This window comes from Equus quagga, chromosome 4 (genome assembly GCF_021613505.1).
Source record: "Equus quagga isolate Etosha38 chromosome 4, UCLA_HA_Equagga_1.0, whole genome shotgun sequence".
Lineage (NCBI taxonomy): Eukaryota > Metazoa > Chordata > Mammalia > Perissodactyla > Equidae > Equus > Equus quagga.
In genome coordinates this window covers 94,297,705-94,323,139 of record NC_060270.1, presented here as the reverse complement: position 1 = coordinate 94,323,139, position 25,435 = coordinate 94,297,705, and the positions used below count along the sequence as shown (strand labels likewise).

Sequence of the window (25,435 nt, the reverse complement as noted above, 5' to 3'; positions counted from 1 at the left end):
AAGTGACTATTTTGTAGGGAACAGTACTTCTTTGGATGTTTAATTCTGGATTGTCTTATTAGAAATTACCTTGTTATTTTATTATCTGTTTTGTGTGTATCCTGTATGACCCATTATCAATATGGCCCAGTCTTTAGCCATCAGATAATTTTATCGTTTAAGTTTTGTGAAAAATGTCTAGAAAAAGTTTCTGGGTTTTTTAGAGAAATGGTGAAAAGTCCATATTGACTCAATAGTAAGTACTAAGCTCTTTCACAATGCAGAATACGCTCCATGTAGAAATAGCCTCGTGTAAATACTGGAAGACTTACGAGAAATGAAGAAAACTTAAATAGTGTGTATTGAGAAGTATGGGTAAATGGATCTAACTTACCAGATATTTAAGTATTTAAAAAATATCTTGAAATAGACTTTAATAAATAGGATATTTTAAGAAAAAAAGCAAGTGCAAGGGGCCAGCTCCATAGTGTAGTGGTTAAGTTTGGCGATCTCTGCTTTGGCATCCTGTGTTTGTAGGTTTGGATTCCAGGCACAGACCTACACCACTCATCAGCCATGCTGTGGCAGTGACCCACATAGGAGGAGGATTGGCACAGATGTTAGCTCAGGGCTAATCTTCCTCAGCCAAAAAAAAAAAAAAAAACAAAAGCAAACATGGTGCTTTAAGTATAAATTGTATATATTTGTCAAAAGAAAAGCCTTCTGGATAATTGTGTTAAAAATATTCATTAGTTACTGGTACTATACACAAAAAAGTAAACTGAGATTTTAGTTCAAGAAATCCAAATACCTCAGTGTCATTATGTGAATTGCTAAGTACATTAGTATAGGCCAAGCCACCTTAATAGATAGAGCTAAAGATGTATAATGATTCAAACACAATGGGAGATTTTGTTGCTCATTTAACAGTCTGAGGCAGGTGTTCCTCAGCTGGAAGTGGGGGGAGAGTGGAGGCAGAGGAGGATTGGGCAGAAAGTTTGTTCCATCCATCCTTTGGGGCCCTTGGGCTGAGGGCGGTCTCTCCAGTCAGCTGTTGGGGTGAGGAGCATGCCCGCCTAGAACTGACACACGTCAATTCTCACATTTCATTGGTTAGAACCTGGTCATGTGGCCATGCCTAATTGCAAAGGAGGCTGGGAAATACAGTCTAGCTATGCGCCTAGGAGGAAGAGGAAATAGATTTTGTTGAACTAATAACAGTCTCTGTCACATTGATCTAGTGGACGAAAAGGACTTAATAAGAAAGCCACGGGTTTATCCTATTCCCCTCTTTTTTAGAGACAATAGGCAGAGAATGAGTAGTTTCAAAGAAAACGAGTGGAAAGCAGTGAATACTAGAATGTTGGAGTTGGAAGGAAATGTGAAAGTTCTTTTATTGTAGTCTCTTTTCTTCAACAACCACAAAGAGATAGATGACCTGCTTTTGTTTGCAAACTTCTGGTTATTGGGAATTTGCTTCCTAAAAAAGCATTACCAAGAAACAGCTGAACTCTGGCTTTAACTTAATGGTATTGGTCTTGGTCCTGCCCCCTGATGACATGGGCTCTCCATGGGTTGGAGGCAGCTAACATACATAGCTCAGTTTTGTGTGTTCTTGGTTGCACATGCACGCTTCCTTCAGCTATGCTTGGAGTCACATGCTTTTAACCTGTGGTGCCTTTACCTAAGGAAGTTCTGAGCAGTACCTCATCCTATGGCCCCATAAAAGCCTGTGAGCTAAATAAATCCCATCCCATAATTCAGGCTAAGTTTGTGTTAGATTGTTTTGGTCTCCACATAACATCTTTATAAATAACAATGCTATTAAAGGTTGGAAAGGTAGGACCTATGGAAAGGAAGAAGGGAATTATTATAATTTAGCAAAGAGAAAGTGAGTGACTTAATTACTGCTTTCAATAATCAAGAATCTGGGCCAGCCCTGGTGGCCCAGTGGTTAAGTTCAGCATGCTTCGCTTTGGTGGCCTGGGTTCAGTTCCCGGGCGCAGACCTACACCACTCATTGGTGGCCATGCTGTGGTGGTGGCTCACATACAAAAAGAGGAAAATTGGCAACAGATGTTAGCTCAGAGCAAATCTTCCTCAGCAAAAAGAAAAAAAAATAAAAAGAAGAATCTGAGGTTCTTCTTCAATCCTCAGGCCCGGAAAGAGGAAATGCACTTAATTGTAACATCAGAGATTTGTCTTGAGTCAGGTAGAGTTGGCTGCATTAAGCGCTTACACACACTATTGAAGATGGTTTTAGTAGAAATAGAATTAAAATTTCAATGCCAGTTGTTCCGTGGGGTCTAGTGGCACAGCAGAGGCTCTAGAGATATGAAGAAGAATACAGCAGCAGCAAAAGAAATAGCTGGAGAAGGAGACTCAGCCACGGCAAGATCTGATGTACAGCAGAGTTGAAGAAAGACAGATATTAAAGGTGGGATTAGGAGAGTGGGAGTATCTTTCAAATAATAAGAGGCCAGTGCAGCAGCAAAAACAATAATGAACTCATTGGTCACACGTATGTGGAGACTTTGATAAGGAAGAAGAAATTTGTTTGTACCTTCTCACTGACTGACACGTCTGCTGTGTGGGGAATATCCTTACATTTTGAGCCATGACAATCTGCTGTATTATGTTTTACCAATTAATAAAAGGGAAGAAAACAACAAATAGTCTTTAATTGAAACCAGCCAAGAGAACAATTACACAGAAGGCTTTAGCACAGCGATACAGCATAAACAGTATGTTCTAATGGAAACCTACTCACTGTTTCATTGGCTATGAATGCAGTAGGTTAGACAAAATAGTCTGGAATAAGTCTTATTATTTTTCAGAAATGGAGAAAAAGAGATCCATTGGCTAAGAGGCTCTCTTCTTTAATATTGCTTTTCAGATCTTGGTTAAAAAATAATTCAAAAAATTGGACTGAGGTTGGACTATTACAGAATCATATGCTTGCTTTTTAATGATACCTTAGAAATGATTTGAGTCAGTTTAGAGCTACTTATTATACAATTTTATTGCTATAAATGCTATTGTAGGGCCTAACTATAATTCATGTAAGAAACATGAAAAGCACAGTACTAAATAGTTCTGAGGGACCCCTGAATAGCCACTACACGTGGCTATCCACATGTAGTGACAATTCCAGTGCACAGCTCATAAACTGAGTGACCCTAACAAGCTGCTACAATGGCACCAGCCTGGCGAGGACACAGCGAGTGCACAATGGCATGGAGCTTTTCTCTCTTCGTTTCACACCACAGACATTCAAAGGGGATCATCCTTTCGGATAAGGTTTGCTCAGCTGGTTGAATCTACCATTCAGAGGCTGAGCAGCAAGCAGTCAAACCAAGTGCAATTTGTTGACCTATGCTAATCATTTCAAATCCCAACAAAGTTGTTACTTAAGGCTTTTTGACAACTGGATCAGGTCAGCTCTATGGCAGTTATCAGATGCTTGGTAACTGACATGATCATGGCCAAATATCTTAAATGAACACCCTGTAACCTATACAGAGAGAATCTGAAGCTAACGGAAGCTATAAGCCAAGGAACACTGAAAGAAAAAAAACAGTTTGAGAAAGAATTTGAAGACAAGAGGCTGAGAATACAACTTAGGGAGACTCAAAGAGGTAGTATTTATTTATAAAAGGAAATAGGAACAATTGATGCTATCACAAAGCAGCCAGCCATGGAAAAATGAAAACAGCTTTTAATTGCAGTCAACAAATGGAAAAGAACAACACAGTGTCTTCTGTTTCATCCTCAATCTCATTCTCATCATCTCCTCCTATTCTCTATTCAAGTGCAGATCCATTAGTGGACACTCAAACACTGGAGATAATTAATTGAACACTTTAAAGCCAAACACAATATTTAAATTAGTAGGTTTTTATTACAACATGTCTGACCTGATCCTCCCACTCTCAAAGTATACATAAATTCCACAGACTCTGGAGGATAGAGGAGTTCATGGTACACTGCTAACCTTTGAGGACAGGATATAAAGAAACTGTCTCCTTCGAGTCTTCAAATCTCTAATAATTGTTTGTCTTGTATATATTATATGTATGCATATCAGCATAGAGAAGTATGAATATTTAAGAAAGCACTTTTATATATTACCTTGTTTGGTCCTATGACAATCCTGGGAAATAGTTTGGCAAAGCTACTGTCACCATTTTATTGATTAAGATACTGAGGCTCAAAAGATGGCATGACTGGTCCATGGTCACACAACCAGCAAGAGAAAGATCCAGGAAGAATACTCAGGTCTACCTAGACCTTCCCTCTCTGTTCTCTTGACAGTGCACTGTTTGTTCTTTGGAACACTTTTGTCCATGAACACCAGGACTTTTAAAAAAAATTAACATACTAACAGGGCTGCATATTAGATGCAGCAAGGATAGAGTATGGAAGGATCTTATGCCTATTCCATTACCAAGGTGGAAATACTAATTATTATTATTATTTTTTTAAAGATTGGCACCTGAGCTAACAACTGTTGCCAGTCTTTTTTTTTCCTTTTTCTCCCCAAATCCTCCCAGTACATAGTTGTATATTTCAGTTGTGGGTCCTTCTAGTTGTGGCATGTGGGATGCTGCCTCAATGTGGCCTGACAAGTGGTGCCATATCCTCGCCCAGGTTCCGAACCAGTGAAACCCTGGGCCACTGCAGTGGAACATGTGAACCTAACCACTCGGCCACAGGACCGGCCCCTAATTATTTTTGAATGAATGTGTTGTAACCAAAAGTAATATCATTCCATAGAAAATCGTGGAATACTCATAGCTAATAATATACTCATAAACTAATACTCATAGCTCATGATGGATTGTAGCAATCATGATAAATTCCAAAACGGAAATAAGCAACAGTTGGGATTCAAATTTACTAGATTTAGAGAATGATTTTTGCTAGTTTTCAGTGACATTTGCAGTCTGCTAGGGGAGTGAACTTCCACTGGCCTTTTATCTGCTGGTCAGTAACTGCTGACCCTATGTCACAAAAAGGTTTCCAAGAGAACTTTTTAGAGACATATATCAAACAAGACACCTGGAAGATAAGAGCTATGAGTGATATACCACTAGAGTATATGAGTGTGGCAAGAAAAAAAGGATATCACTTTAAGTAAAAAAAAAAAAAAGTTTTAAAAACTAGATAGCATTTAATGGTGAAGATGATTACATTGCTGGTGAATCTTTTACAAAAAATCAAGTTTGGATTTGGTGTCTGATTTTGATAATAGTAAGCATCTTTGCATAGAAAATAGAAACTCTTGCTCTGTCTTATTGAAAGGTTCTAGGCTGTGTCTGTTTTCTCCTGAACTCCTTCATTTTTATGCATTTTTATTAAGAAATAACTTATACTGGGGCTGGCCCAGTGGCACAGTGGTTAAGTTCGTGAGCTCTGCTTCAGTGGCCTGGGGTTCGCAGGTTCAGATCCCAGGCGTGGACCTACCACCGCTTGTCAAGCCATGTTGTGGTGGCATCCCACATACAAAATAGAGGAAGATTGGCACAGGTGTTAGCTCAGGGCCAATCTTCCTCTCTCTCTCTCACACACACACACACAGAAAAAAACAAAAGAAAAAGAAATAACTTGTATTAACAATTTAACTTGTATTCTATTGATGAATAAAACAAGAAAACAATTGTCCATACCTTTTCCTGTTTTTAGAATATATGAAGCAGTTTTTTCTGTTTTTGTGTGTGTTACTGTTTTGTAAAACTTTGGAGGTGTTTGAAAATGGCTTTGTAAAAATATGTTTATAACCCAGAAAAAATGAGAGTGTGCGTCTATTGGTGATCTCGTCAAATTTTAAGACCCAGGGGTCACTATTTGGCTTGTATAGAACTAGAAAATTTGATTTTCACTTAACCAGAATATAATTTGGGGGACCTCCAAAAGTCATTGTTCTAGAGAGTTGAATTTTCTCCCTAAACCAACCCACTTGTTGCCAGTCATATATCTGAATTGCTCTGGAACTTGACTGTATGTTTCTATCTAGCAACTCCATTCTTAAAACAACAAACAAACAAGAAACCCAGAAATACAAAAATAAACAAGCAAACCCCGTTCTGTAAATAGAAGGAGCTGTAGGAGTGCCTGTGAGGTTTCATGCCTCCAGTTGCAGCAGCCAACTGAGTAATGGAGACTCAGATGTGGGTTTCACCAGACTTTAACCTGATTTAAACCCTGACCATCTCTCAGCGCATGGCCAGGATACCCTGACTGCGTCTGTGCTGGGTGATTCGGCTGGTATCTGGAGATTTGAGGTTGCTGGAGAAGACAGCTGAAACAGGAAGAGATTTAATGAGTCCCATGGCTAAGTGACTGGCCTGCTGCTGGGGGCCTGGTTTTTAGACCTTTTTAGTCTCTAACCAAGCGTAACTTCGTCTCTGCATCTCAGTTTTCTTCTTGGTAAAATGAAGAAGTTGTACTTGACCAGTATTTTCTAATGTCTTTTAGCAGTTGAACACCTTTTTACACTGAAATCATATTTAAAGCCCCCAATGTAGAAAACAGAAATGCAGAGGTGTTTGCCTGGCATTGAGGGTGGGAACGCTGGAGCCCCGCCAACTCAGCCTCCTTTATGGTTCTCAGTGGTCCCTGAGGTATTTCACAAAACTCTTGGTTTCTGCAGAAGACAATTTGAAGATGCCTCAAATAATTTATTAGGGCCTAAAAACTCTAAAATATTTAAAATTTTAAAACTTCCTGACCATCTACAACTTGTAAATACAATCCAATGATACAAGCAAAGGAGTACTATGTTTGAAAATGGTGCCAGAACTTTTGTACAGCCTGTTGCTTTAAAGAAGCCATTTCCAACATTTGTCTCCCCAAGGCTTCAGGTTACTCAAGTCAGATGAAGAGTCTCCTGAGAGTGCTGACAGTATTGTTCCAAAACAGGTGCGAGATGGCATATGACTCAATAATTGTTAATCATGCTACTTCTTTCGTGCTCCAACCCCCAAAGGAGTTTGAAAATGATGGAGAATGGGTGCACTGTGTATAAAAGGAAGGGGCACTACTTTCCTTGTCTCCTTTCTGGAACTCTGCCAGGCTCTGAGGATAAGAATGGAGAAAGGCCCGTGGTGGCAGTAACTGCTTAGAGAGGCATTCTTTGCGTTCTATGGGTAGATAATAATCTGAAGTTGAGCAATCCTAGTTTAAAATAATTTTAAAGTTGTAAATTTCAGAGATTCTCATTTGATAAATCATATGCAAATAGACCCCCTCTTCATTTATTTGCAGTCTTTGCTTTATTCTTCTCTTGCATGACTGTAGGATACATTCTAACTTATCAAAATCCTGGCACAATCCTCACATTGCCCTCAATGGTAGTGTCTTAGGATGGCCCACCACATGCATTCAAAGTCATATGCAAATAAGCTGAAGAATCTCATGCCTGCAGAAAAGAAATATTTTTCATATTCTTAGATATGAAACATTCCTTTGGGCCTGCAGAGAAATGCTTCAATGTATCATGAGTTAACTATTGAGCACCAGGAATGCAACATAGCTACCAACTGGCTGATTGTCTTTGATGATCAAAATGAAAAGTATTTGCCCCTTTGACCAGCAGCGTTGATATGCCAGGGCAGAGCATTTGTAGTTCCTGAAGGTCTTGATCAAGAGCAAATCAACTGTGAATTGAGGGGAAACTGTATTGCTGCCTCCTAGAAAGAGCATGGATTATTCATATGTTTTGATTCTCTCCTCATGTGGTGTGCATTAAAAAGAGAAGTCGATGAGGCAGACAATAGTGGAGGAAGAACCGCACTTTTACTGGAGTAGTTTTTTGCTGAGTAGCCAAAACCTTCCTCCGTTCTGCTCTGCTTATGTTTTAATTCTAGCCAAAACCTGTTTAAAATACTTGTGGCCAATGTTTATTATACCGTGGTTGCACTGTAGTATGTAAAGTGGTTATTAAGTACTGTGGTTATAAATCACTCGGAGGGCCCCATAACATTTTTACTGGCTTGTACTGTTCTGTGTTCCTATTCGTAGGATATCAATAACGAGAGTGACGGCTGACATTTCTCTTGCTAAGAGGTCTGTCCTAAATAATCCAAGCAAGAGAGCAATAATTGAACGTTCGAACACTCGGTCCAGCTTAGGTAAGATGTTCACATGGGATGCTTCTCCAAGCTGCGCTTTCATGCCACATTGTGTTTGTGAATTTCTTTTCCAGTTTGCTCCCCATTCTGAGTAGGGATGCACTGATTAACTGAAGAAAATACAAGCCATGGAAAAGAAGGGAGCAGAGTCCTGCAGCAGCCAGAATCTTCTCATTCTCACCTCTAGTCAGCTAGCTAATTAGTAGTCTGGTGGGAAGACTCCTCAATGGGCTCTCCTAGGCTGTTCTGCCTAACCACGTGAAACCACTCTTCTCAGCTTTGCCCAAGCTTCTCAATGAGGCTGATGATATCTGTCACACCTGAGTCACAGCTGACATGACAGGAAATGAGATGTTCAGCCTTCTCAGAGCCTTAGAAGAAAGCTAGATAACGGTGTTTTTAGTGTTGCTTCTGCTGCTAGCTGGTAGTACCCAGAATAGTCACATCCTTTAAGTGGAAATAGCAACCACTGTTAATAATATGCAGGGAGTTTAAGCATATCTTTCGTGGAGTACCAGTCTGATCCTAAAATTCACCAAGATGGAGAAAGAAAAACACTGTATGTGATTAACTCCATCAAGCCGTATATGAGCAGGACTGTGGAAGATGAAATCACCATCCACAGACGTGAGTCCCTGCTGCTGGGGAATCACAACGTTCATCTCAAAAGCCTGCTTGGGGTCTCCGTGATTGCCAAGAGTGGTGGAGTCCACTCATAACTTTCCAGGAGTCTGTTCTGCATTCACATTCTGAGGGCAACTTGTTTTACTTCCCTCTTCCTCATGGGCAGAGTAGGAAAGATAGGGCTCTTCCATGCCACTACATTTGTTTAATCTACTGAAATGAGCTCTATAGATGATAGAAAACTAAAAAAAAATTAGGATTTCCAAGATAGAGTGCATGCCCAAACATCCCATCAAGAATCCATTGAAGGCTGTGCCTTGACCCGGAGCCAAGAATTGTGCAGGTTGGAAAGAGGCCAGAAAGTATCATCTGTATATTCTTGGCACGGGATTGGCACATGGTAATAGCTCAATAAATATTTGCTGGATGGTTGCTTTGTTAAAGAATGCTGAGCATACCAAATGGAACAGTTGTCAGCTCTTGTGAGGGCAAGATTCCAGATGTCAGTGGTTCCTTCTTTAGTCCTGTATTTAAGCCTTCCACATACAGAGTGAAACACTTTTAAAGGCACAGTGTCTTGACTTTGAGGAAGAGAGAATGGCAGAGTTGGTGATAGTGAATCAGATTAGGTAACTGACTAAAGTCAAATATCATGGGTGACAATGATGCCAAGTTAGATTGAAGATTTCTCAACAAGCATTTGTTCTCTGTTCTCCTGTCTTTCACCCTTCTTCTCATTCCTCACAATGCCTTTGGCTTTTAACCACTCCTTCCTCTGATGTATAATGAGAGGCTAAAGGACGCTTAAAAGATAAGCTAGGTTGCGTGATTTCAGTCTGCCCCAGCCAAGGGTTTCATGGATAGTCTTTGAAGTCATTCTGTAAAATCTAGTCACCTGTTGTCAAAGTCAGTGGGGTGGATGGGGTGGGGTTAGTATAAACATCGAGGAAGAAACAAGGTAGATGTCAGTTCACTGGTTTTCCCCTTTACTCTGTAACTTCACATACCCACAGCTACTGGGGTTAATTCAATGGCAATCTATTATTATAACCATTATGTGAGCCACTTATGTCCATTTGCCTGCCTTTTGTAGATCCCTTTACAAATGTTTATTGAACCCTTGTTACGTGCCATGCATTATGCCAGACTTAGGAAGTACAAACACAACTATGACAAAGGATCTTACTCATGGGCAAACAGAAGGAAAGGACAGATGGTTAAAATACTGTGTGGTAATGGAATTAGGGGCAAAGTTCTAGGGGCGTAAAGAAAGAAGGGTAGAGAGTAAGAGGTATCTGAGAAGACTTCACAAAAGTTACATTTAAACTGGTTCTTCAAGGTGGACAAGAATGTACAAAGGCATTGGTATATAAAAAAACATTGCGTTGTTGAGAAACAAGTAGTTTGTGCATAACATGCTTAGAGAAAGGGAGTTGAAGGCATGGTTTGAGGGCAACAGGAGAAGAGACTGAAAAAGTAGATTGAGGCCAGTGTGTTGGGGCTCTAGTATGCCTTGCTGAAGAGACCTTCAAAATAGATTCCATGAAATGTTAATTTTAAAAGATGCTAATCGTTGTTACATCCATATTGTTTTCCATGGTCAAATAAATTTGGAAATTATGAATTAAATGGTTGGAAGGTTGCTTCAGTGCTAGACTTCTTAGAGCCGTTAAGATACAAAGGGTAGGGGCTGGCCTGGTGGTGTGGTGGTTAAGTTTGTACACTCTGCTTTGGCAGCCCGGGGTTCACGGGTTCAGATCCTGAGCATGGACCTACACACCGCTTATCAAGGCATGCTGTGGAGGCATCCCACCTACAAAATAGAGGAAGATTGGCTTAGTGACAATCTTCCTCAGGCAAAAAGAGGAAAATTGGCAACAGATGTTAGTTCAGGGCCAATCTTCCTCACCAAAAAAAATAAGTAAATAAAAATACAAAGGGTAATGGACATTTGAAATTCCAAGAGAAACCATTATAGTATGCAGTATTTCCCTTGCAGAAAACCCCCTTCTTCCCATAAGATATCTTATGGGATTACTGTTCCAGGGTACACACTTTAGGAAATGTTGCTTTGAGCTCTAGGGAGCCATTAAAGTAGTCTAAGCGTTTAGATATAAGAAAGATCACAAGTGACAGAGACGCTGGAGAGCAGTTGGTCCAGATTAGTTGTGGTCAAGTTATAGAAGTGTTCATTGAGATCCCTCCACTATCATAGTCCATGCCTTCTCAGAGCTCCGTTTATCTGGAATAAGATCATGATGAAACCTCCACTGGAACCCTTCTGAGAATCAGCCTGGTAGTCAAGCTTGTTGGATGTGTTAAAGTTTTCCCTTAAGAAAATGAGCTATGTAGATAAATATGCCTTTCTCTTTCTCACACATTGAATTACTTACTGCATTCTATATGCATGTTATTCAAATATTGAACCCACTCCAGTATTTCGTGTGATCCTCTGCAGCCTCCTGGTTTGCTGTGCCCGAGCATCTCTCTGCTCATGCCAGAGTTCTCATTGCCCAAGAGTTTTCTGTTGGTTAAGCAGTAGGTGTGCCTGCCCTCTGAAGCTGTCAGAAAGCACACTTACCTCATTGCTGGTGCAGAGTAAATAAGGCCCAGGTATTTCTGAGTTACTTATGCAGAGACTCAGAGTGCCTCAAGGGTTCTTTGTACCAGGGCAGTCCAGTTTGGGTCACTGCCTTTTTGCTATTTCAGAAAATATTGTGTTCAGATTTGAAGCTTAAAGCAATATAGACTTGCTGCTCTAGTGTATTGCTGGCTAGGCGCTCCCTTAAACTAGTGGCAGTTTTAATGAAAACAACAAATGGAGGACATACCGCAACAACCTGAGGCTGAAATGTACTATAATAAAAATATTCTTTATTTTCCAAACTTTTCTCATAAGAAATTTTTTTTAACTTTCTGACATGCAAGAGAAAAGGGAGAGGTATATTATTATTACCAAGAAATGTAGAATATGATTTTAGATGAATTTTGCAAATAAGGCTAATTGCCCAAATTCTTTACATTGATATCTTGAAAGCTAGTCACCTTTTAAAGCAACATGAAATCTTTCAGCTCACTGGTATTGGATAATATGAAAAATGGTAGATTTGTTGACTCTTTAAATTCTTACTTCTAATATAGATTATGCATTAAACATCAGTGATTTTGTGGGAAATAAGAATTTTATACTACTATGCAATGCCCAAGAAAATAGAGTTACGTGATAGTCTTGAGCATTCATGATCCCACATACCCTGTCAATCTGTTTGGTTCTGGAAGGGAGAGCTTTCTAGTAGGTGACGTGAACTTGAATTCATGCTGGATAAGCAAGAGAAATCATGGGGTTCTGGTACGAGCCCTTTCCAATGAGAATATTTAGAGCAATGTAACCTTTTTTCCTAGGCCATCTTTGAAGCAATTTAAATTAGGTAGCTTTGTCTATTCTGTGTAACTTGGATGGGATTACATTGTTAGGTCACACGTACAGCCAAAAACAAAAGTAAGTAAAATGCAAAACAAAAGCATCTCTCTGAAAATTAAATAGTCTAATTCAGACTTTGGACATAACCAATAAGTCAGGTGATTTATAAAATATATATATAAAAGCTTTTTATATTTCAGAAAGCCATATTATGTTTTTATAGATAATCTATTTTGCTTAAAAAAATAACTGGATTGCTTCAGACATTGAAAATAACTAGATTTTTTCATTTGAACAGATTTGGGTCACTTGTCTATTACAGCCAGCCAGATAGATTTGCATCGAAATGCATTGCAGCATTTTACTATAATTGGTCTTAGCTTTGTTGTTTTTAAAAACTGAAGATAATGATGCCTTAGAACAAGTCTACTGGGCCTAATACTTCACTTAAAACCTAGCAATATGCTGCCTGTAAGAGTAGACCCAGAATATTTAACCAGGGATACGAAATGTGCCTATCAGTCAAAACAGATGAGTTGTGGGAAGTTTTTTAAACATATCCATAAAATATTAATATGTAAGTTGTTGATTGGTGGAAATATTTCAGTGTGATTTGCTTTCCATGTGCTGTTGCTCTGCACATGTATTTCAGTTGTTTCCTCAAAGGTAGTTTCAGCTTCCATAGCTAAAATAAAAGTTCTTTAGAACAAAGCCACAATCAAAAACAACATAGCTATATAAATAGCTAAATATTAGAGTGAGTGTAAGAAGCAAATCAAGAGAGCCATCTCAATTTTTTCCACCAGCTGTTTGATTTTGTGCAAAACTCAATACATCTCTCTTTCTTTAGAAAAGATCTTAAGTTAGATAGGACCATGAAAATTCAAAATGTTCTGTTTTGCAGTGTAGAAAAATATCATAAAGGGGTACTATTTTTTAAATATAAGAACTCATTAATAAAGATAACCGTGACCTGTTCTTTATTTCTTCTCCTTTTAGCGGAAGTACAAAGTGAAATTGAAAGAATCTTTGAGTTGGCAAGATCTTTGCAGCTGGTCGTTCTTGATGCAGACACCATCAATCACCCAGCACAACTTATAAAGACTTCCTTAGCACCAATTATTGTCCATGTAAAAGTCTCATCTCCAAAGGTAATGAGCTCATTTCTGCCTTAAGGATTAGAAGCTCATTTTTTAAAAAATATTCTTTGCTCTGTGCGTTTTTATTAGTGGGCAATGAGAAGGTCTTGTTGAAACCCTTTTAATGAGCACAGTTTTGAGTTCCTACAGTTGTTACAGACTCTAGAAATTGAGATAGCAAGTAAAGAATAGCCCATTCCTTCAAGAAACTATTGTGACCCGCCCCCAACCAGGCAGTTATGCAAGAATATAATAGAAACAAAGAGTTAAGAAAGGTGAGGAAAAGTGAAATCTGGCTTTTCGGAGACTTTAGGTTCTATCTTGGTAAGTTTCTTGGGTAATATTGATTCTTGTATCACCTATATTCTCTCCCCAGTAGAGAAAGTACAGAGTTCAAGGAAGGTATCTGTATGTATCATATATAAAGTCAGACATCACTGTGTAAAATTTCTTACAGGAATATTACAGACCCTCACATTTATGCTTAGGTTGGATCCTTACAGGGATAGTTATTCCATCATTAAGCACAATGGGGTATTTGCCATGTATCTTGATGCCACGAGGGGAGATCAAAATAAAAGTGAGACAGCCTCAAATTGGTCTCTTTTGATTTGGGCATTGTTTCCTTTTTAAAAAGAGATGATGTTCTAAAAAGTTAATATGAAATAGATAATCTTGGAAAGTATGACCTAAATAATCAGTTTCTTTTCAGTGCCTCCAAGAGTCCATTTTAGTGCTTAAATGCCACTTCAACTTCCAACCAGAACAGTAGTCTCCTCTCACAGGTGGAGAATGTCTAAAGAAGCTATGCCCTTCCCAACCCTTCTAGTGTCCTCAGATCTTCCATCTCTTCAGGTGCTGGTTCTGTGCAGGATGAGCTGAGGAATCCTGACCAAACCAGGACCTTTTGGGAGTCATTAGAATGGACTGAAATTGCCCTTGACCACTTGGAGGTCTCTTTGACTTAGAGCTGAAGGGATTCAAACACCTTCATTGTAGTGGAGTAGATGTCAGCCCCTTGCATCCCCTGCCCTAGTTGCCATGAGGTCCATAAGTGTAGGAATGTGGACTCTTGTGGACATATGTGCTGAGGTATCATAGATCCTCACAGACTAGTACTGTTGTGGGGAGTGCCCTGTTGCAGCTTAAAAAAATCTAAGGGAGAGGGGAGTATATGGCAAAACGCAGTTACAGCAGTGCCCAAAAGACATGGATATATCACTGGTTTATATATAGCAATACACCCAGTGCAAATGTTCTGCCTAGGTTTCTATCATGAAATTGTCTTATTAATGTAAAATTAAACTGGAATGCCCCAATAATTATCTGTGACAAAAAGGACCAAATATATGACTCTGATATTTATCTGACATTGAGATAGTGAACCAAAATATTACTCATCTGAATTTGGACATAAATGACCTGGTACAGATCAGTTCCTCCACTCTTGCAGGGCTCTCTTTGAAATCTCTGGGTAAAATCTAGGGCAGAAACCTAAGATCTCACCACGACCTCACATAGAGCGAGCGAGAATAGGATGAACATATCAAATCCACTATAACTGAAAGCCAGTGTAAGTGGATGATGTCATATTATATATATGATTTGTCATACATATATGTCCTCTCTGTTAATACTCAGGCCTAAACAGGCTATCAAAAAGGTCGTGTTTATTTGGGTTTTTTTTCAGCTCGTTGACAGTATCTCAGATTCATGTCTTCTTCTACTAGGTTTTACAGCGGTTGATTAAATCTAGAGGAAAGTCCCAAAGTAAACACTTAAACGTTCAACTGGTGGCAGCTGATAAACTTGCACAATGCCCCCCAGTAAGTATGGTCATTATTTGTCTTAATCATTATTGACTAGTTAGTAGAGAGTGGGTTTTTTTTCATATTAGCATTGTCATTTTTATCCTAGAATGATGGTGATGATGGTATGTTGTCATAAACCTAAGGGATTTCTTGGCACAAACCACTGCTGTTGTGTTGGCTACACTCGGGCATCCTGAACTGGGTGGTTCTACCATGTAATAAGGAATGAACTTAGTGTCTGGTGTTCAATGTCCTTACTGCTACCTTGACTACCTTGCAAACACTCAGCAAACTACTTAATCCAGTCATGTGGACACTTTTATGAAAAGAAAAGAACAACTAAAACATACTGATTTGACTTTCCTCTAACTTTCTGCCAGAAAGTTCTGATGGGCATAAAAGATTATGACACTGAAGGCTGAGAATTTATTGGAACTAGAAGGACCCTGTGTTTATAGCAGATGAAGAGGTCAGGGTTAAGTAAGATGAAAAACCATGTTATAGCAACTTTTCTACCACTGCCATTGCCAGAAAACAGCTGCTGAGTTGGAAGCCAAGCAAATGGTGGGAGGTGGGTGGTGGTAACTGCTATTGCGTGGATCACCAGTGGCCTTTCAGTGTCTACACCTGCTCGGCTGACTTAGTATTTCTGTGCCTGTGTTTCTCTAAAGGAAATAATTGTCTTTCTTACTGAGTTGATTTACTGGAATTTTTATATGCTTTTGTAAGGATCGTTGATGCTCTGTAGAAGCATAAAATCCAATTCAGATGTTTAGAGAGGCAACACAGCATAGCTGTTAAAAGTATAGACTCTGCAGCCAGACTGCCTGGGTTCAGATCCGCGCTAATCCACATGAGGGACTACATTCCTAGTTATGTAATCTTGAGCAAGTACCTACCTTGCTGGGTTGGTATAAAGAGTCAGTGAGTGAATATGTGGTAAAACTCTTAGAACAGGGCCTGGCACCTAATAAGTACCATCTAAGTGTTTCAGTTATGATTACTGGATGTAGTTTGTGCTGTGCCATGCCTAACCTGTCAGGCTCTGTAAGGATCCGTGCCTGTCTGGTTCACTCTTGTATCTCAAGTTCCTATCACACTAGGCCCACAATAAATATTTATTGACTGACTGAATGAATGAAAGGATGTACAGGAAGTAAGAGTAATAATGCATCCTTTTATTAGAGGCTTACAATGGGCCAGACACTGTGCTAGATGCTTTATATAGATTATCTCTAAACCTCACAGTTACCTAGTAAGGTAGGCAGTATTACCCCATTATATAGTCGAGGCAACTGAAGACAGAGAGGTTAAATGATTTCCCTAAGGTGCCGCAGCAAATGAGGATTAGATTTAGATCCATCTGGCTCCAAAGCCAATTTCCTCCCCTTACAACCCCTCCCTCCTATTCACACCCATACACACCTGGTTGCCTGCCTGCAGATAATTTGGATAGCTTAGAGTCTGGAGTGCTCTGTTAAGAAGTCTGACTTTACATTGCCTACTAATGAAGTCCACTTACACAATGGAATGCATGATTAAAACACTGAGCGAACACAGAAGAATGTATTACCTAGTCTCTGTCTCTATAATGCTGCCCAGTTGAAGGAAGCTAAGCTTTATTGAGCAGCTACCAAAAGCCAGGAACTATGCTACTGTTTCCAGTTTTTGGAACAATCCTATAAGGATAGTTGTACCAGTTTGTTAGTGTTCTGGGAAGCAGACACCTAAATGGAATTAGAAGTGCAGATTTATTGGAGAAAATGTCTGTGAGAGATAAAAGGGAAAAGGGACAGAACAGACAGGGAGAACCCTCAGACCTGATGCAGTTCTGATCCAGTGAAAGGAAAGGGGAATGGAAGGAGAAATGGGTAGGAGGAGCCTCAGACTGTGATGCTGCCTTAAGAAAATCTCAGTCACAGAGATGGGGATCCCCAGAGCAAAGATTGCCAGTTCGAGGAATCTCGTGTTGGGCAGAAATGTCCCAGCTTTACTCCCCATGCTGTGCTCAGTCTCAGGCTGGGAGCAGCCTGGAGAGAGAAGATGGGCTGGACTTGAATGCTGTTGTGGGTCCTGAAGGTGCGGCATCAGGAAGCTGTCTGCTGACTGCGCTCGTCACAACGGGTTCTCCCTCAAGGGGAAATCATCTGGGCATGCCTCTCTATGACCGCCATGGTAGATAACATTCTCCTTGCTTTCTAGAGGAGAGAGCTGAGTCCTCAGTTTAGAAACTTACTGGAGCTACTGTAGGGGAGGAAGAGAAATCCTGATTCCGTCTAGATTTTGGAAGTGATCAGCACAGAGACATTATTGAAACCACGAGGGTTGTGGAGCCCAGGGAAGAGGAGAGTATAAAAATAAGCAGAAGATGTATCAAGTCAGGTGATAGCCTCATTGTTTCAGAACATCGTTAAGATCAGATACTTCTACAGAACGATGTGTGGCCATGTCTGAGGACGCGGTATCTCTGTCTCCATGTGGTTAAATCGGACAAAGTCAAAATACTTAGTCATCTCAATTCAGTGTGGCTCACCTACAGTCAACCCTCTTGGCAAGAACTAAAAGGCATTCAGCAAACATTGTGTAAGCATTAGGCCTTGTACCTTGCTAGGTCCAAGGGAGACAGAGGCATGTTCATGCTTTCAAGGAATATATAGTCTAACAAGATTACAGTTCGCTAAATCAACTCTTGGCAAACAATTTGGTAGATCATAAGTAAGCTTACAGATATTACTTTGTAAATTTCTTATGAATTAAAAGAGTGGTTTAGGTCAGGGTTCCTCCATCTCAGCACTATTGACATTTTAGATTGGATAATACTTTGATGTGGGGAGGGGGCCTTTCCTGTGCATTGTAGGATGTTTAGCAACATCCCTGGCCATTAGCAACCCCCAAGTTATGACAACCAAAAATATCTCCGTACGTTGCCAAATGTTCCCTGGAGAAAAAAAATCGCTCCTGATTGAAAACCACTGGTTTACGTCAATATATACACAAGTTTTGGGCAATAATGTTATAAGAAGTGTCATTGAGTAATTCCTTGAGATGCATTTTAGTTGAATTGAACTTGTTTATTTTTAATTTAATCTTTGTATGAGAATGGTTTATTAACATTTATTCCTAATAGTTACTAGAGAAAATACTTGTGTTCTATTAAAATTGAAGTAGCTTATTTTATTTATTTATTTTTTTGAGGAAGATTAGACCTGAACTAACATCTGCTGCCAATCCTCCTCTTTTTTTTGCTGAGGAAGACTGGCTCTGAGCTAACATCTGTGCCCCTGTTCCTCTAGTTTATATATGGGATGCCTGCCACAGCACGGCTTGATAAATGGTGTGTAGGTCCGCACCCAGGATCCGAACCAGTGAACTCCGGGCCACCGAAGCGGAATGTGCAACCTTAACTGCTGTGCCACCAGGCCGGCCCCAAAATTGAAGTATTTTAGCTGCTGAGAGGGTTGATCATTGGGTAGTTGTGTGTATAGTACAACTTGTTACATCTGAAATAGCTGGAATCAAGAAAAGACACATGCCTTCTGAAATGCAAATAATACTGCAAGATGCTTTAGGACTTGTCCCCATATCAGGAATTTTAGCGAGCCTCCTGCACTAGGAAAACAGCCTTGCTCTATCATTATCTTAGCAGAATAAACAATTCCTTGTTTTATATAATTGGTCAGATAACAAATTTTAAACAAGCGGTCTGGATCCGCAAGGTTACCTTGTATTTAATATTTTCTAAACACTGTTTACATTATTAAACATATTCATTTGATATTGTGTGAATAGCATTTGTAATGCTAAGAGGGTATCGTACACTCTCTTTTGGCACGTGTGAAGAAATCTTCGGCTGATAAAAACTAGCAGTCATCTAAAAATGTGTCTGCATTTGTCCCTGCTTTACTTCAAGACCATAATTATAATTGTCATCTGAAGACTGGTGATCACTGTGTCATTTTAGTTCCTCTAGGAGAATTTGCAGCTTCCTTAATTGGCCACTGCATCTCCAGTCTGAAAAGTCAGCAGATTACACTGGCAGAGTCTCACATTGCTAAGAAATTAAAGGCAGCAGTCTTTAGAAAGGGAAATCTAAAAGTACCGAAAAAAGTTAACTCTTGGGGCCAGCACCGTGGCTGAGTGGTTGAGTTCACGCACTCCGCTTTGGAGGCCCAGGGTTTCACCTGTTCGGATCCTGAGCGTGGACATGGCACTGCTCATCAGGTCATGCTGAGGCAGCATCCCACATAGCGAAACCAGAAGGACTTACAACTAGAATATACAACTATGTTCTGGGGGGCTCTGGGGAGAAGAGGAAAAAAACCCCACGAAGATTGGCAACACATGTTAGCTCAGGTGCCAATCTTTAAAAAAAAAAGTTAACTCTCTGTAGCCAGAAGGATGAATCCTAGACTCAGGGACTAAGGAAGCGAAAAGAGATCTTGAGAGAAGCCAGTATAGTATTTCCTGGAGTGTGTTCTTTCCAATACCGGTTCCCTGTGATGTCAACAGGTGTTATGAAGAAAGAACCTTGATATCAAAAATGTTTGAGAAGACACTTATGCAGACAAAGGTAGGCTTGTTTCTTTACTGCAGAAGCTTTAATATACTCATGAGCATTTGACATCTCCTCTAGGATAGACAGTGTGCAGTGCTTCCTCTAAATTTTGAGTATAGAACCATTTTTCCACAGAGCATCCTATGGGTCTAATGTTTCATGGAACACTTCTAGGGAAAGACAGATCCAGTCCAACCTCCTCATTTTACAAGTGATGGAACTGAGTCCAAGAGAAAGGAACTGGCTTTTCAAAGGTCACATGCCTTGGCCAAAGTCAGTGTAGGATCTCTGTCTCCGAGTCTAGAAAGACTTTAGATGGTGAATGGTGACAGGCTGGTTGTGATATATTCTCCTGGAGAGAGAATCATGAATTTCATGAGTAAGGCATCTTCTAAGGGAGGGGGTCAGCAAACTTTTTCAGTAAAAGGCCATATAGGAAATATTTTAGGCTTTGTGGGACATATGGTCTTCTTCACAAAACTACTCAACTCTGCCTTGGTAGCAGGAAAGCAGCCATACACAATATGTAAATGAATGGAGTGTTCCAGTCTAACTTTGTTTATAGAAGCAGGAGGCAGGACCAACGTAGCCAGCCCACCAAGGTTGCTACCCTTGTTCTAGGACAAGGTTCTGGTTATCTATTACTGTGCAAAAAACTACCCCAAACCTTAGTGACTTAAAACAATGACCCTGTGGTATTCAGCTGGCGGCTGACCTGGTCCCTAGCAGGGACTCTGTCTCTCTGGGCAGTCTCAGGGCCTGTCCACGGGAGCTTCCCAAAAGGGATATCTGCTTCTGCCATGGTAGCTCCTAGGGCTCCGAGAGCAAGTATTCCAATATCTTAAGCTTAGATCCTGGGCTTAGATATTGGCACTGCCTGACTTCCGTGGCATTCTGCTAGTCAAAGGAGGCACAGAGGCTGCTCAGATTCAAGGAGAGAAGACAAACCCTCCATCTCAATGCAGAGAGTGTCAAAAACCTTGTGGCCATTTTTAATCTGCCACAGACAGGAAGATGAGCTGGGAGGATGGGCTTCTGAATAGTTCTATTCTGGAAGGAGGAGGACTTTCCTTCCGTCCCTGCTCTGGATTGACAGAAGAAAAGGTGGGATGCAGAGAGAAAAGGGGCCTGTGAGTCTAGGACCCACAAGCCCATTTTTTATGTATATATTTTTATATGATGAGCCTGTATTTGTACTTGGGATATACATCTGTTCATCATATTGTTAGATTTCATTTTGCTTCGACCAGCCGTCAGTACCCTTTTTCTTTTAGGAAAAGTTGAAAATAGTACATTTTAAGAAGGTCAAAGTTCAAATTGCTCTTGTGCTATAGTAATAAGAGCTGCATAGTGCATGGTGAGAAAAGCAGATAGGCAGACAATTGAATATATAAATGAAATGTAATCCTTTAATCCTACTTAGTTACAAGCTAGCTTGTGTTACCAAAAGCTGACCCTGTGGCTCTTGGAGCTGTGTAATTTTTTTGTGCAGGTAAAATGACATTGATCACTCTCTCTGCAAGAGGGGAGCTCATCTCCTGCACAGTCATGCAAACTTCTAACATTACAGTAACCATAGTAGTTCTCTTCTATCAGACTTTATTTTCCATTGCTGAATGGACTCAGATTTATTCTGTTAAACACAGGAACTCTAAAGTGAATGTTAGTGCCCAGTATCCTTGATCATATTGCTATCACAGTAGTAATTTTCCACCACTCTTTTCCAGTAATTTTATTTAAATTATTTAGAATCGTGTGGATTCACCCTTCTGTTTGAGGTGTCATCCCCATTGGTGCATTGATTATTACAGAGCTCCTGGATGTTCATAGTTTAATTCATAATACAACTTTTGAAAAAGAGAGTAATCGATTTCAGATGTTTTGTTCATGAAGCAAAGCCCTGAGGAATCTGGTTTCTCTCAGTTCAAAGGAGACAACTCCTGGCGCAGGGATTTCAGCCTCTGAACTTGGATATACAGAATTAGGAGTAGCTCACTCCTCCAATGCTATAATTTAAAGTGTTGGATTAATATGAACTTAACAAAAACACTGGGTGCCGTTTCTGTAGACAATAACGCTGGTAGATGTTATAACCTTTGAAGAATAAGAATGGACAGGATGGAGGGATGTGGTGAGGAAAATGAATTTCAGTTCCTACTGAATGTCACCCATTATGAAGAGAGAGGAATTAGAAGAGGTCAAAGTCACTGTATTCTTTGCCTTCATGTTATCCCCACCAATTAATGGCAAGAATTCTGATTGTCTTTTCCATTTAGCTCATTAAAATGGAAACTACCTGGGACTAACCACTAGAGCCCCATAATATTGGTAGGCTTTCCTTTATCCCCATAAGACGTCCTAGATCCTTCAAAAACCCTTTAACTTTAAACTCCAGTTTCCTATCACTGGTGGACCAGTGAGTTAAGTACTCAGGATTTCAAAAGCTTTAATAATTTAAAGAAAGCAGTTTTGGTATGAAAGAAACATTGCTTGATTATTTTATAACTAGCATTACATATTTTGCCATTCAGCCATTTTATTTTACCGAATAATATTTGCCAGTCATTTATTTTAATGGTGGCAATTTTAGGGTCTCTTTATTCCAACAGCAAAGAAGTAAAAGTGTGCTCGCCCCTATTATTTCTTTTTTCCATCTAGAAATAGCATAGATGCCCCACATGGGGTTTTATCTCTGCCCAACAAATACATATAAAGCAATGCATATATAATGGGAGAGTTTGTATATATTTAACCTCCTGGCTGGCTAATATTCAGTAATATACCAACTTTAAAAATAGCTAAAATTAAACTGCAAAATTAATTTCTAAGTTTTAGAAACTTTTTATCAAAAAATGTTCAATAGCAACTTCCTAGATAAAACATATTAGGAATTGTATGTTAGTTTTTAATGAGATTCTCCCCTCTTTGATGGAGAGTATGTATTTCACAGCCATAAAGAAAGACTTACCCACTCCCTCTCTGTAACTTCCCTCCCAAAGGAATGTAAAAGAAATTAATGGAACTTGCTGCAATCCTCAGTGTAGGAACTGAAACGTGCTCTATCTTCTGTAAAAACTTGTGTGACCCACCATTCCAATTCTCTCTTGATTTTCCAGATTTTAGCACTGGTGGTCTCAAATACCTGGGAACACTTACTCCCAGGCAAACCAGGAGAGTTGGTTGCCCTAATTCATTCAGGTGCCTTCCCTAGGAGTTGGTGATACTCTGTGAAGGGAGAACCAGACAGACCGCTAAATACTTACCATTAAGAAATATATATATTGCAGATCTTCTTCCTTTCCATTTTATTCACCTTCAGTGTCTCTCTTTCTCTCGGCCCTGACATTTTAGTTCTCTGAACCACTGGATGAGTCAGAGGCATGTTTTCACTCTTGTTATTTATAAAGCTTTAGTTTTTAATTTTCCTGAAAGACCTTATCCAGAAAAGGGATCTACTGTGCCTGGTTTTCTGATGGTTTGTTTTGACTCTTCTGTTCACTCCTTATTTACTTCGACAGCCACATTATTTCTGCCCACCTCAGCTTAAGAAAATACCCCATCAAAGAATGTCAGGGGCATTCCCCGTGGCAGTGCTTTGAAAACAGCTCAGCGTTACCTTTATCTACGGCGGTCACCAAAGGCGTGGCATCATCCAGTGGGGAACTGTTCACTGCCTGTGACTGTCCCATTACCTACACCCTCTTCTGCTGATTAGATGGATAGCTCTCTAAATCCATGTCCCATGCTGCAGGCCTCAGGTATTGCACAGTAAGGAGCTAACCAGACTTGAACCTTTCAATTTATGAAAAATTGGCAAAGCTGGTTTGCATAATTCATTGGGCTGCTTCTCTTTGAATTTCATGTATAATTAAAAAAATTTTTTCTCTTGTACTCGCTTTCTAACGCTCTGGTCTAATCAGCTGTGTTATTTTCTAAACAGTTGAGAAGAAGAATTGTCACAGATATATAGGCTGTGAAATCCTTCTTAGTTGAAAATAAGCCGCATATGTCAGTATTCATTCAAAAGCTGAAATTTGCTTTCCTCTGTGCTTTTGAAAGCCTAAAAGCAGTTTCAAATCATCTTTCATCGTATAGCTGTCTTTGTATCCGAGCAAAGGCATAGTTTCCTAGAAATGATTGAGGCTTAAGCAAACAGCCATGTGCTGATATATACAAATTCTATCCATCGGCAAAGAGAAAGGACTTTATTAAAGTTACTTGTTACTATGTGTATGTTTAATTGTGTCTGCAGCTGTGACAGTGTAACATATGGAACAGCCAAGTAGATATAAACCTTATTCAAATAACATCCTGCAATGGTGGCTGCTTACCTGGTTTTGCCTTCTCTGGGCTCTGTGGTCCTGGCTATGATAGTCAGGACCTTCAGTCCCAGTGTCCCTGGAGGGGTCTTTAACTTGGGACTTTATGAAAGCAGGAAAATGATTTATTGAGACTACACATGGTTGAGAACCCGCATGATAGAATGAGACCTATGCAAGTCAATTATACAGTTAACGTAAAACTATGTAAACAGCAAACTCCAGATCACATACAGTGTAGAATCTGTGGACAGGTTTAGCCTGGAGTGGCTGAGAGAGTGGTCCTTTGTTCCTTGCTGCCCAGTTTCCTCTTCTTCCTGTGTCATCTGTCTGAGTCTGTGGACGCTCCTTGAGGTGGGGTTATTGTTGTCCCACTCAAGAAAGCATTGCAATGCTATCAGAGAACACAGTGTTTATATCAGAGCATTATGGACAATTCTCAGACTCTATATTTGTAAGTGTTGATGTTTACATTTATGGAGGGAGAGGGCTTTTGATTACAAGAGACAGAAACTCCACTGAGTTCCTTTAGTGGAAAAGGGGATCTATTTTAAGGATATATGTTGACAGACACTGCAGGAACTAGCTGTTTTCCCAGTCTCTCATGGGCCGTATGGTCTCTTTCTTCCATTGTGTCTCTGCTTCTCTCTACCTGTTTTATTCACTTCTTCTACAGATAGAATTCTTTGACTTACTCGTAATTTCCCTTCCCTCATAAGTTCAACTTTCATTTGTCTCTCTGGGCCTCCTTCTAAATCCAGACCTTTAAAGCTGCAACTCTAAACATTAACTGGTTTAGTCTCTTTATTGTTCTGAATTAAAGTCCCAGACATAGATTATGATGGATTTTAATACTTGTCTCTCCTACCAGACTGTATGCTTCTTGAGCATAGGCATGATGTTTGTTTTCTTTGCCACTGTAGACCCACAATGCCTAGCACAAAATAGGTACTGAGTAATATTTGATGAATGTATAAAATATGCAGAAAACCATTGGAAATCTACTAATAAATCTTACGGAGGGAAGGTTTCTACGTGAGTTGAACTGGCTGAGCCTTCTCAAACACCAGCTGATCTGGACTGAAGTCACCTTATTCTTTTCCTAGTTGCTAAACATTTTTCACTGCTCCAAGAACTCCCAAACTGCTTTGCAAATTAGAGTCAAAATGTTCAGTAGAGCTTGATGTGATGAAAACATTCAAATAGTAAATGTTGGAGGAGAGATCGTTTCCATGGTGACTTCTGCTTCAGGAAGCCCTCACGTGGATGAGAGTGAGTCAGCTGACCCGCCGCCAACTCAGAGCCGTCCTATTGCCATTAACCTACAATCCAACTGCAGTATCAGTGATAATGGCAGTAACCCTATATTTGATTCATTACTGGGAGGTTCTTCTTTTGGTAAAATAAACTCATAAAAGCAGGAGGATGGTGGTGGAGGTGGTGAGAGAGGAAAGG

General features: G+C 39.8%; 1 protein-coding gene across 1 annotated transcript in view; it reads left to right on the top strand.

The window, feature by feature from the left end:
- Positions 1–25,435, top strand: part of CACNB4 (calcium voltage-gated channel auxiliary subunit beta 4) — a 236,232-nt gene that overhangs the window by 202,479 nt on the left and 8,318 nt on the right. Inside the window, exons 10-12 of the mRNA XM_046657675.1 lie at positions 8,002–8,111; positions 13,156–13,307; positions 15,026–15,121. Coding sequence (XP_046513631.1) covers positions 8,002–8,111; positions 13,156–13,307; positions 15,026–15,121 — 358 coding nt within the window. The remainder of the gene's footprint in view (positions 1–8,001; positions 8,112–13,155; positions 13,308–15,025; positions 15,122–25,435) is intronic.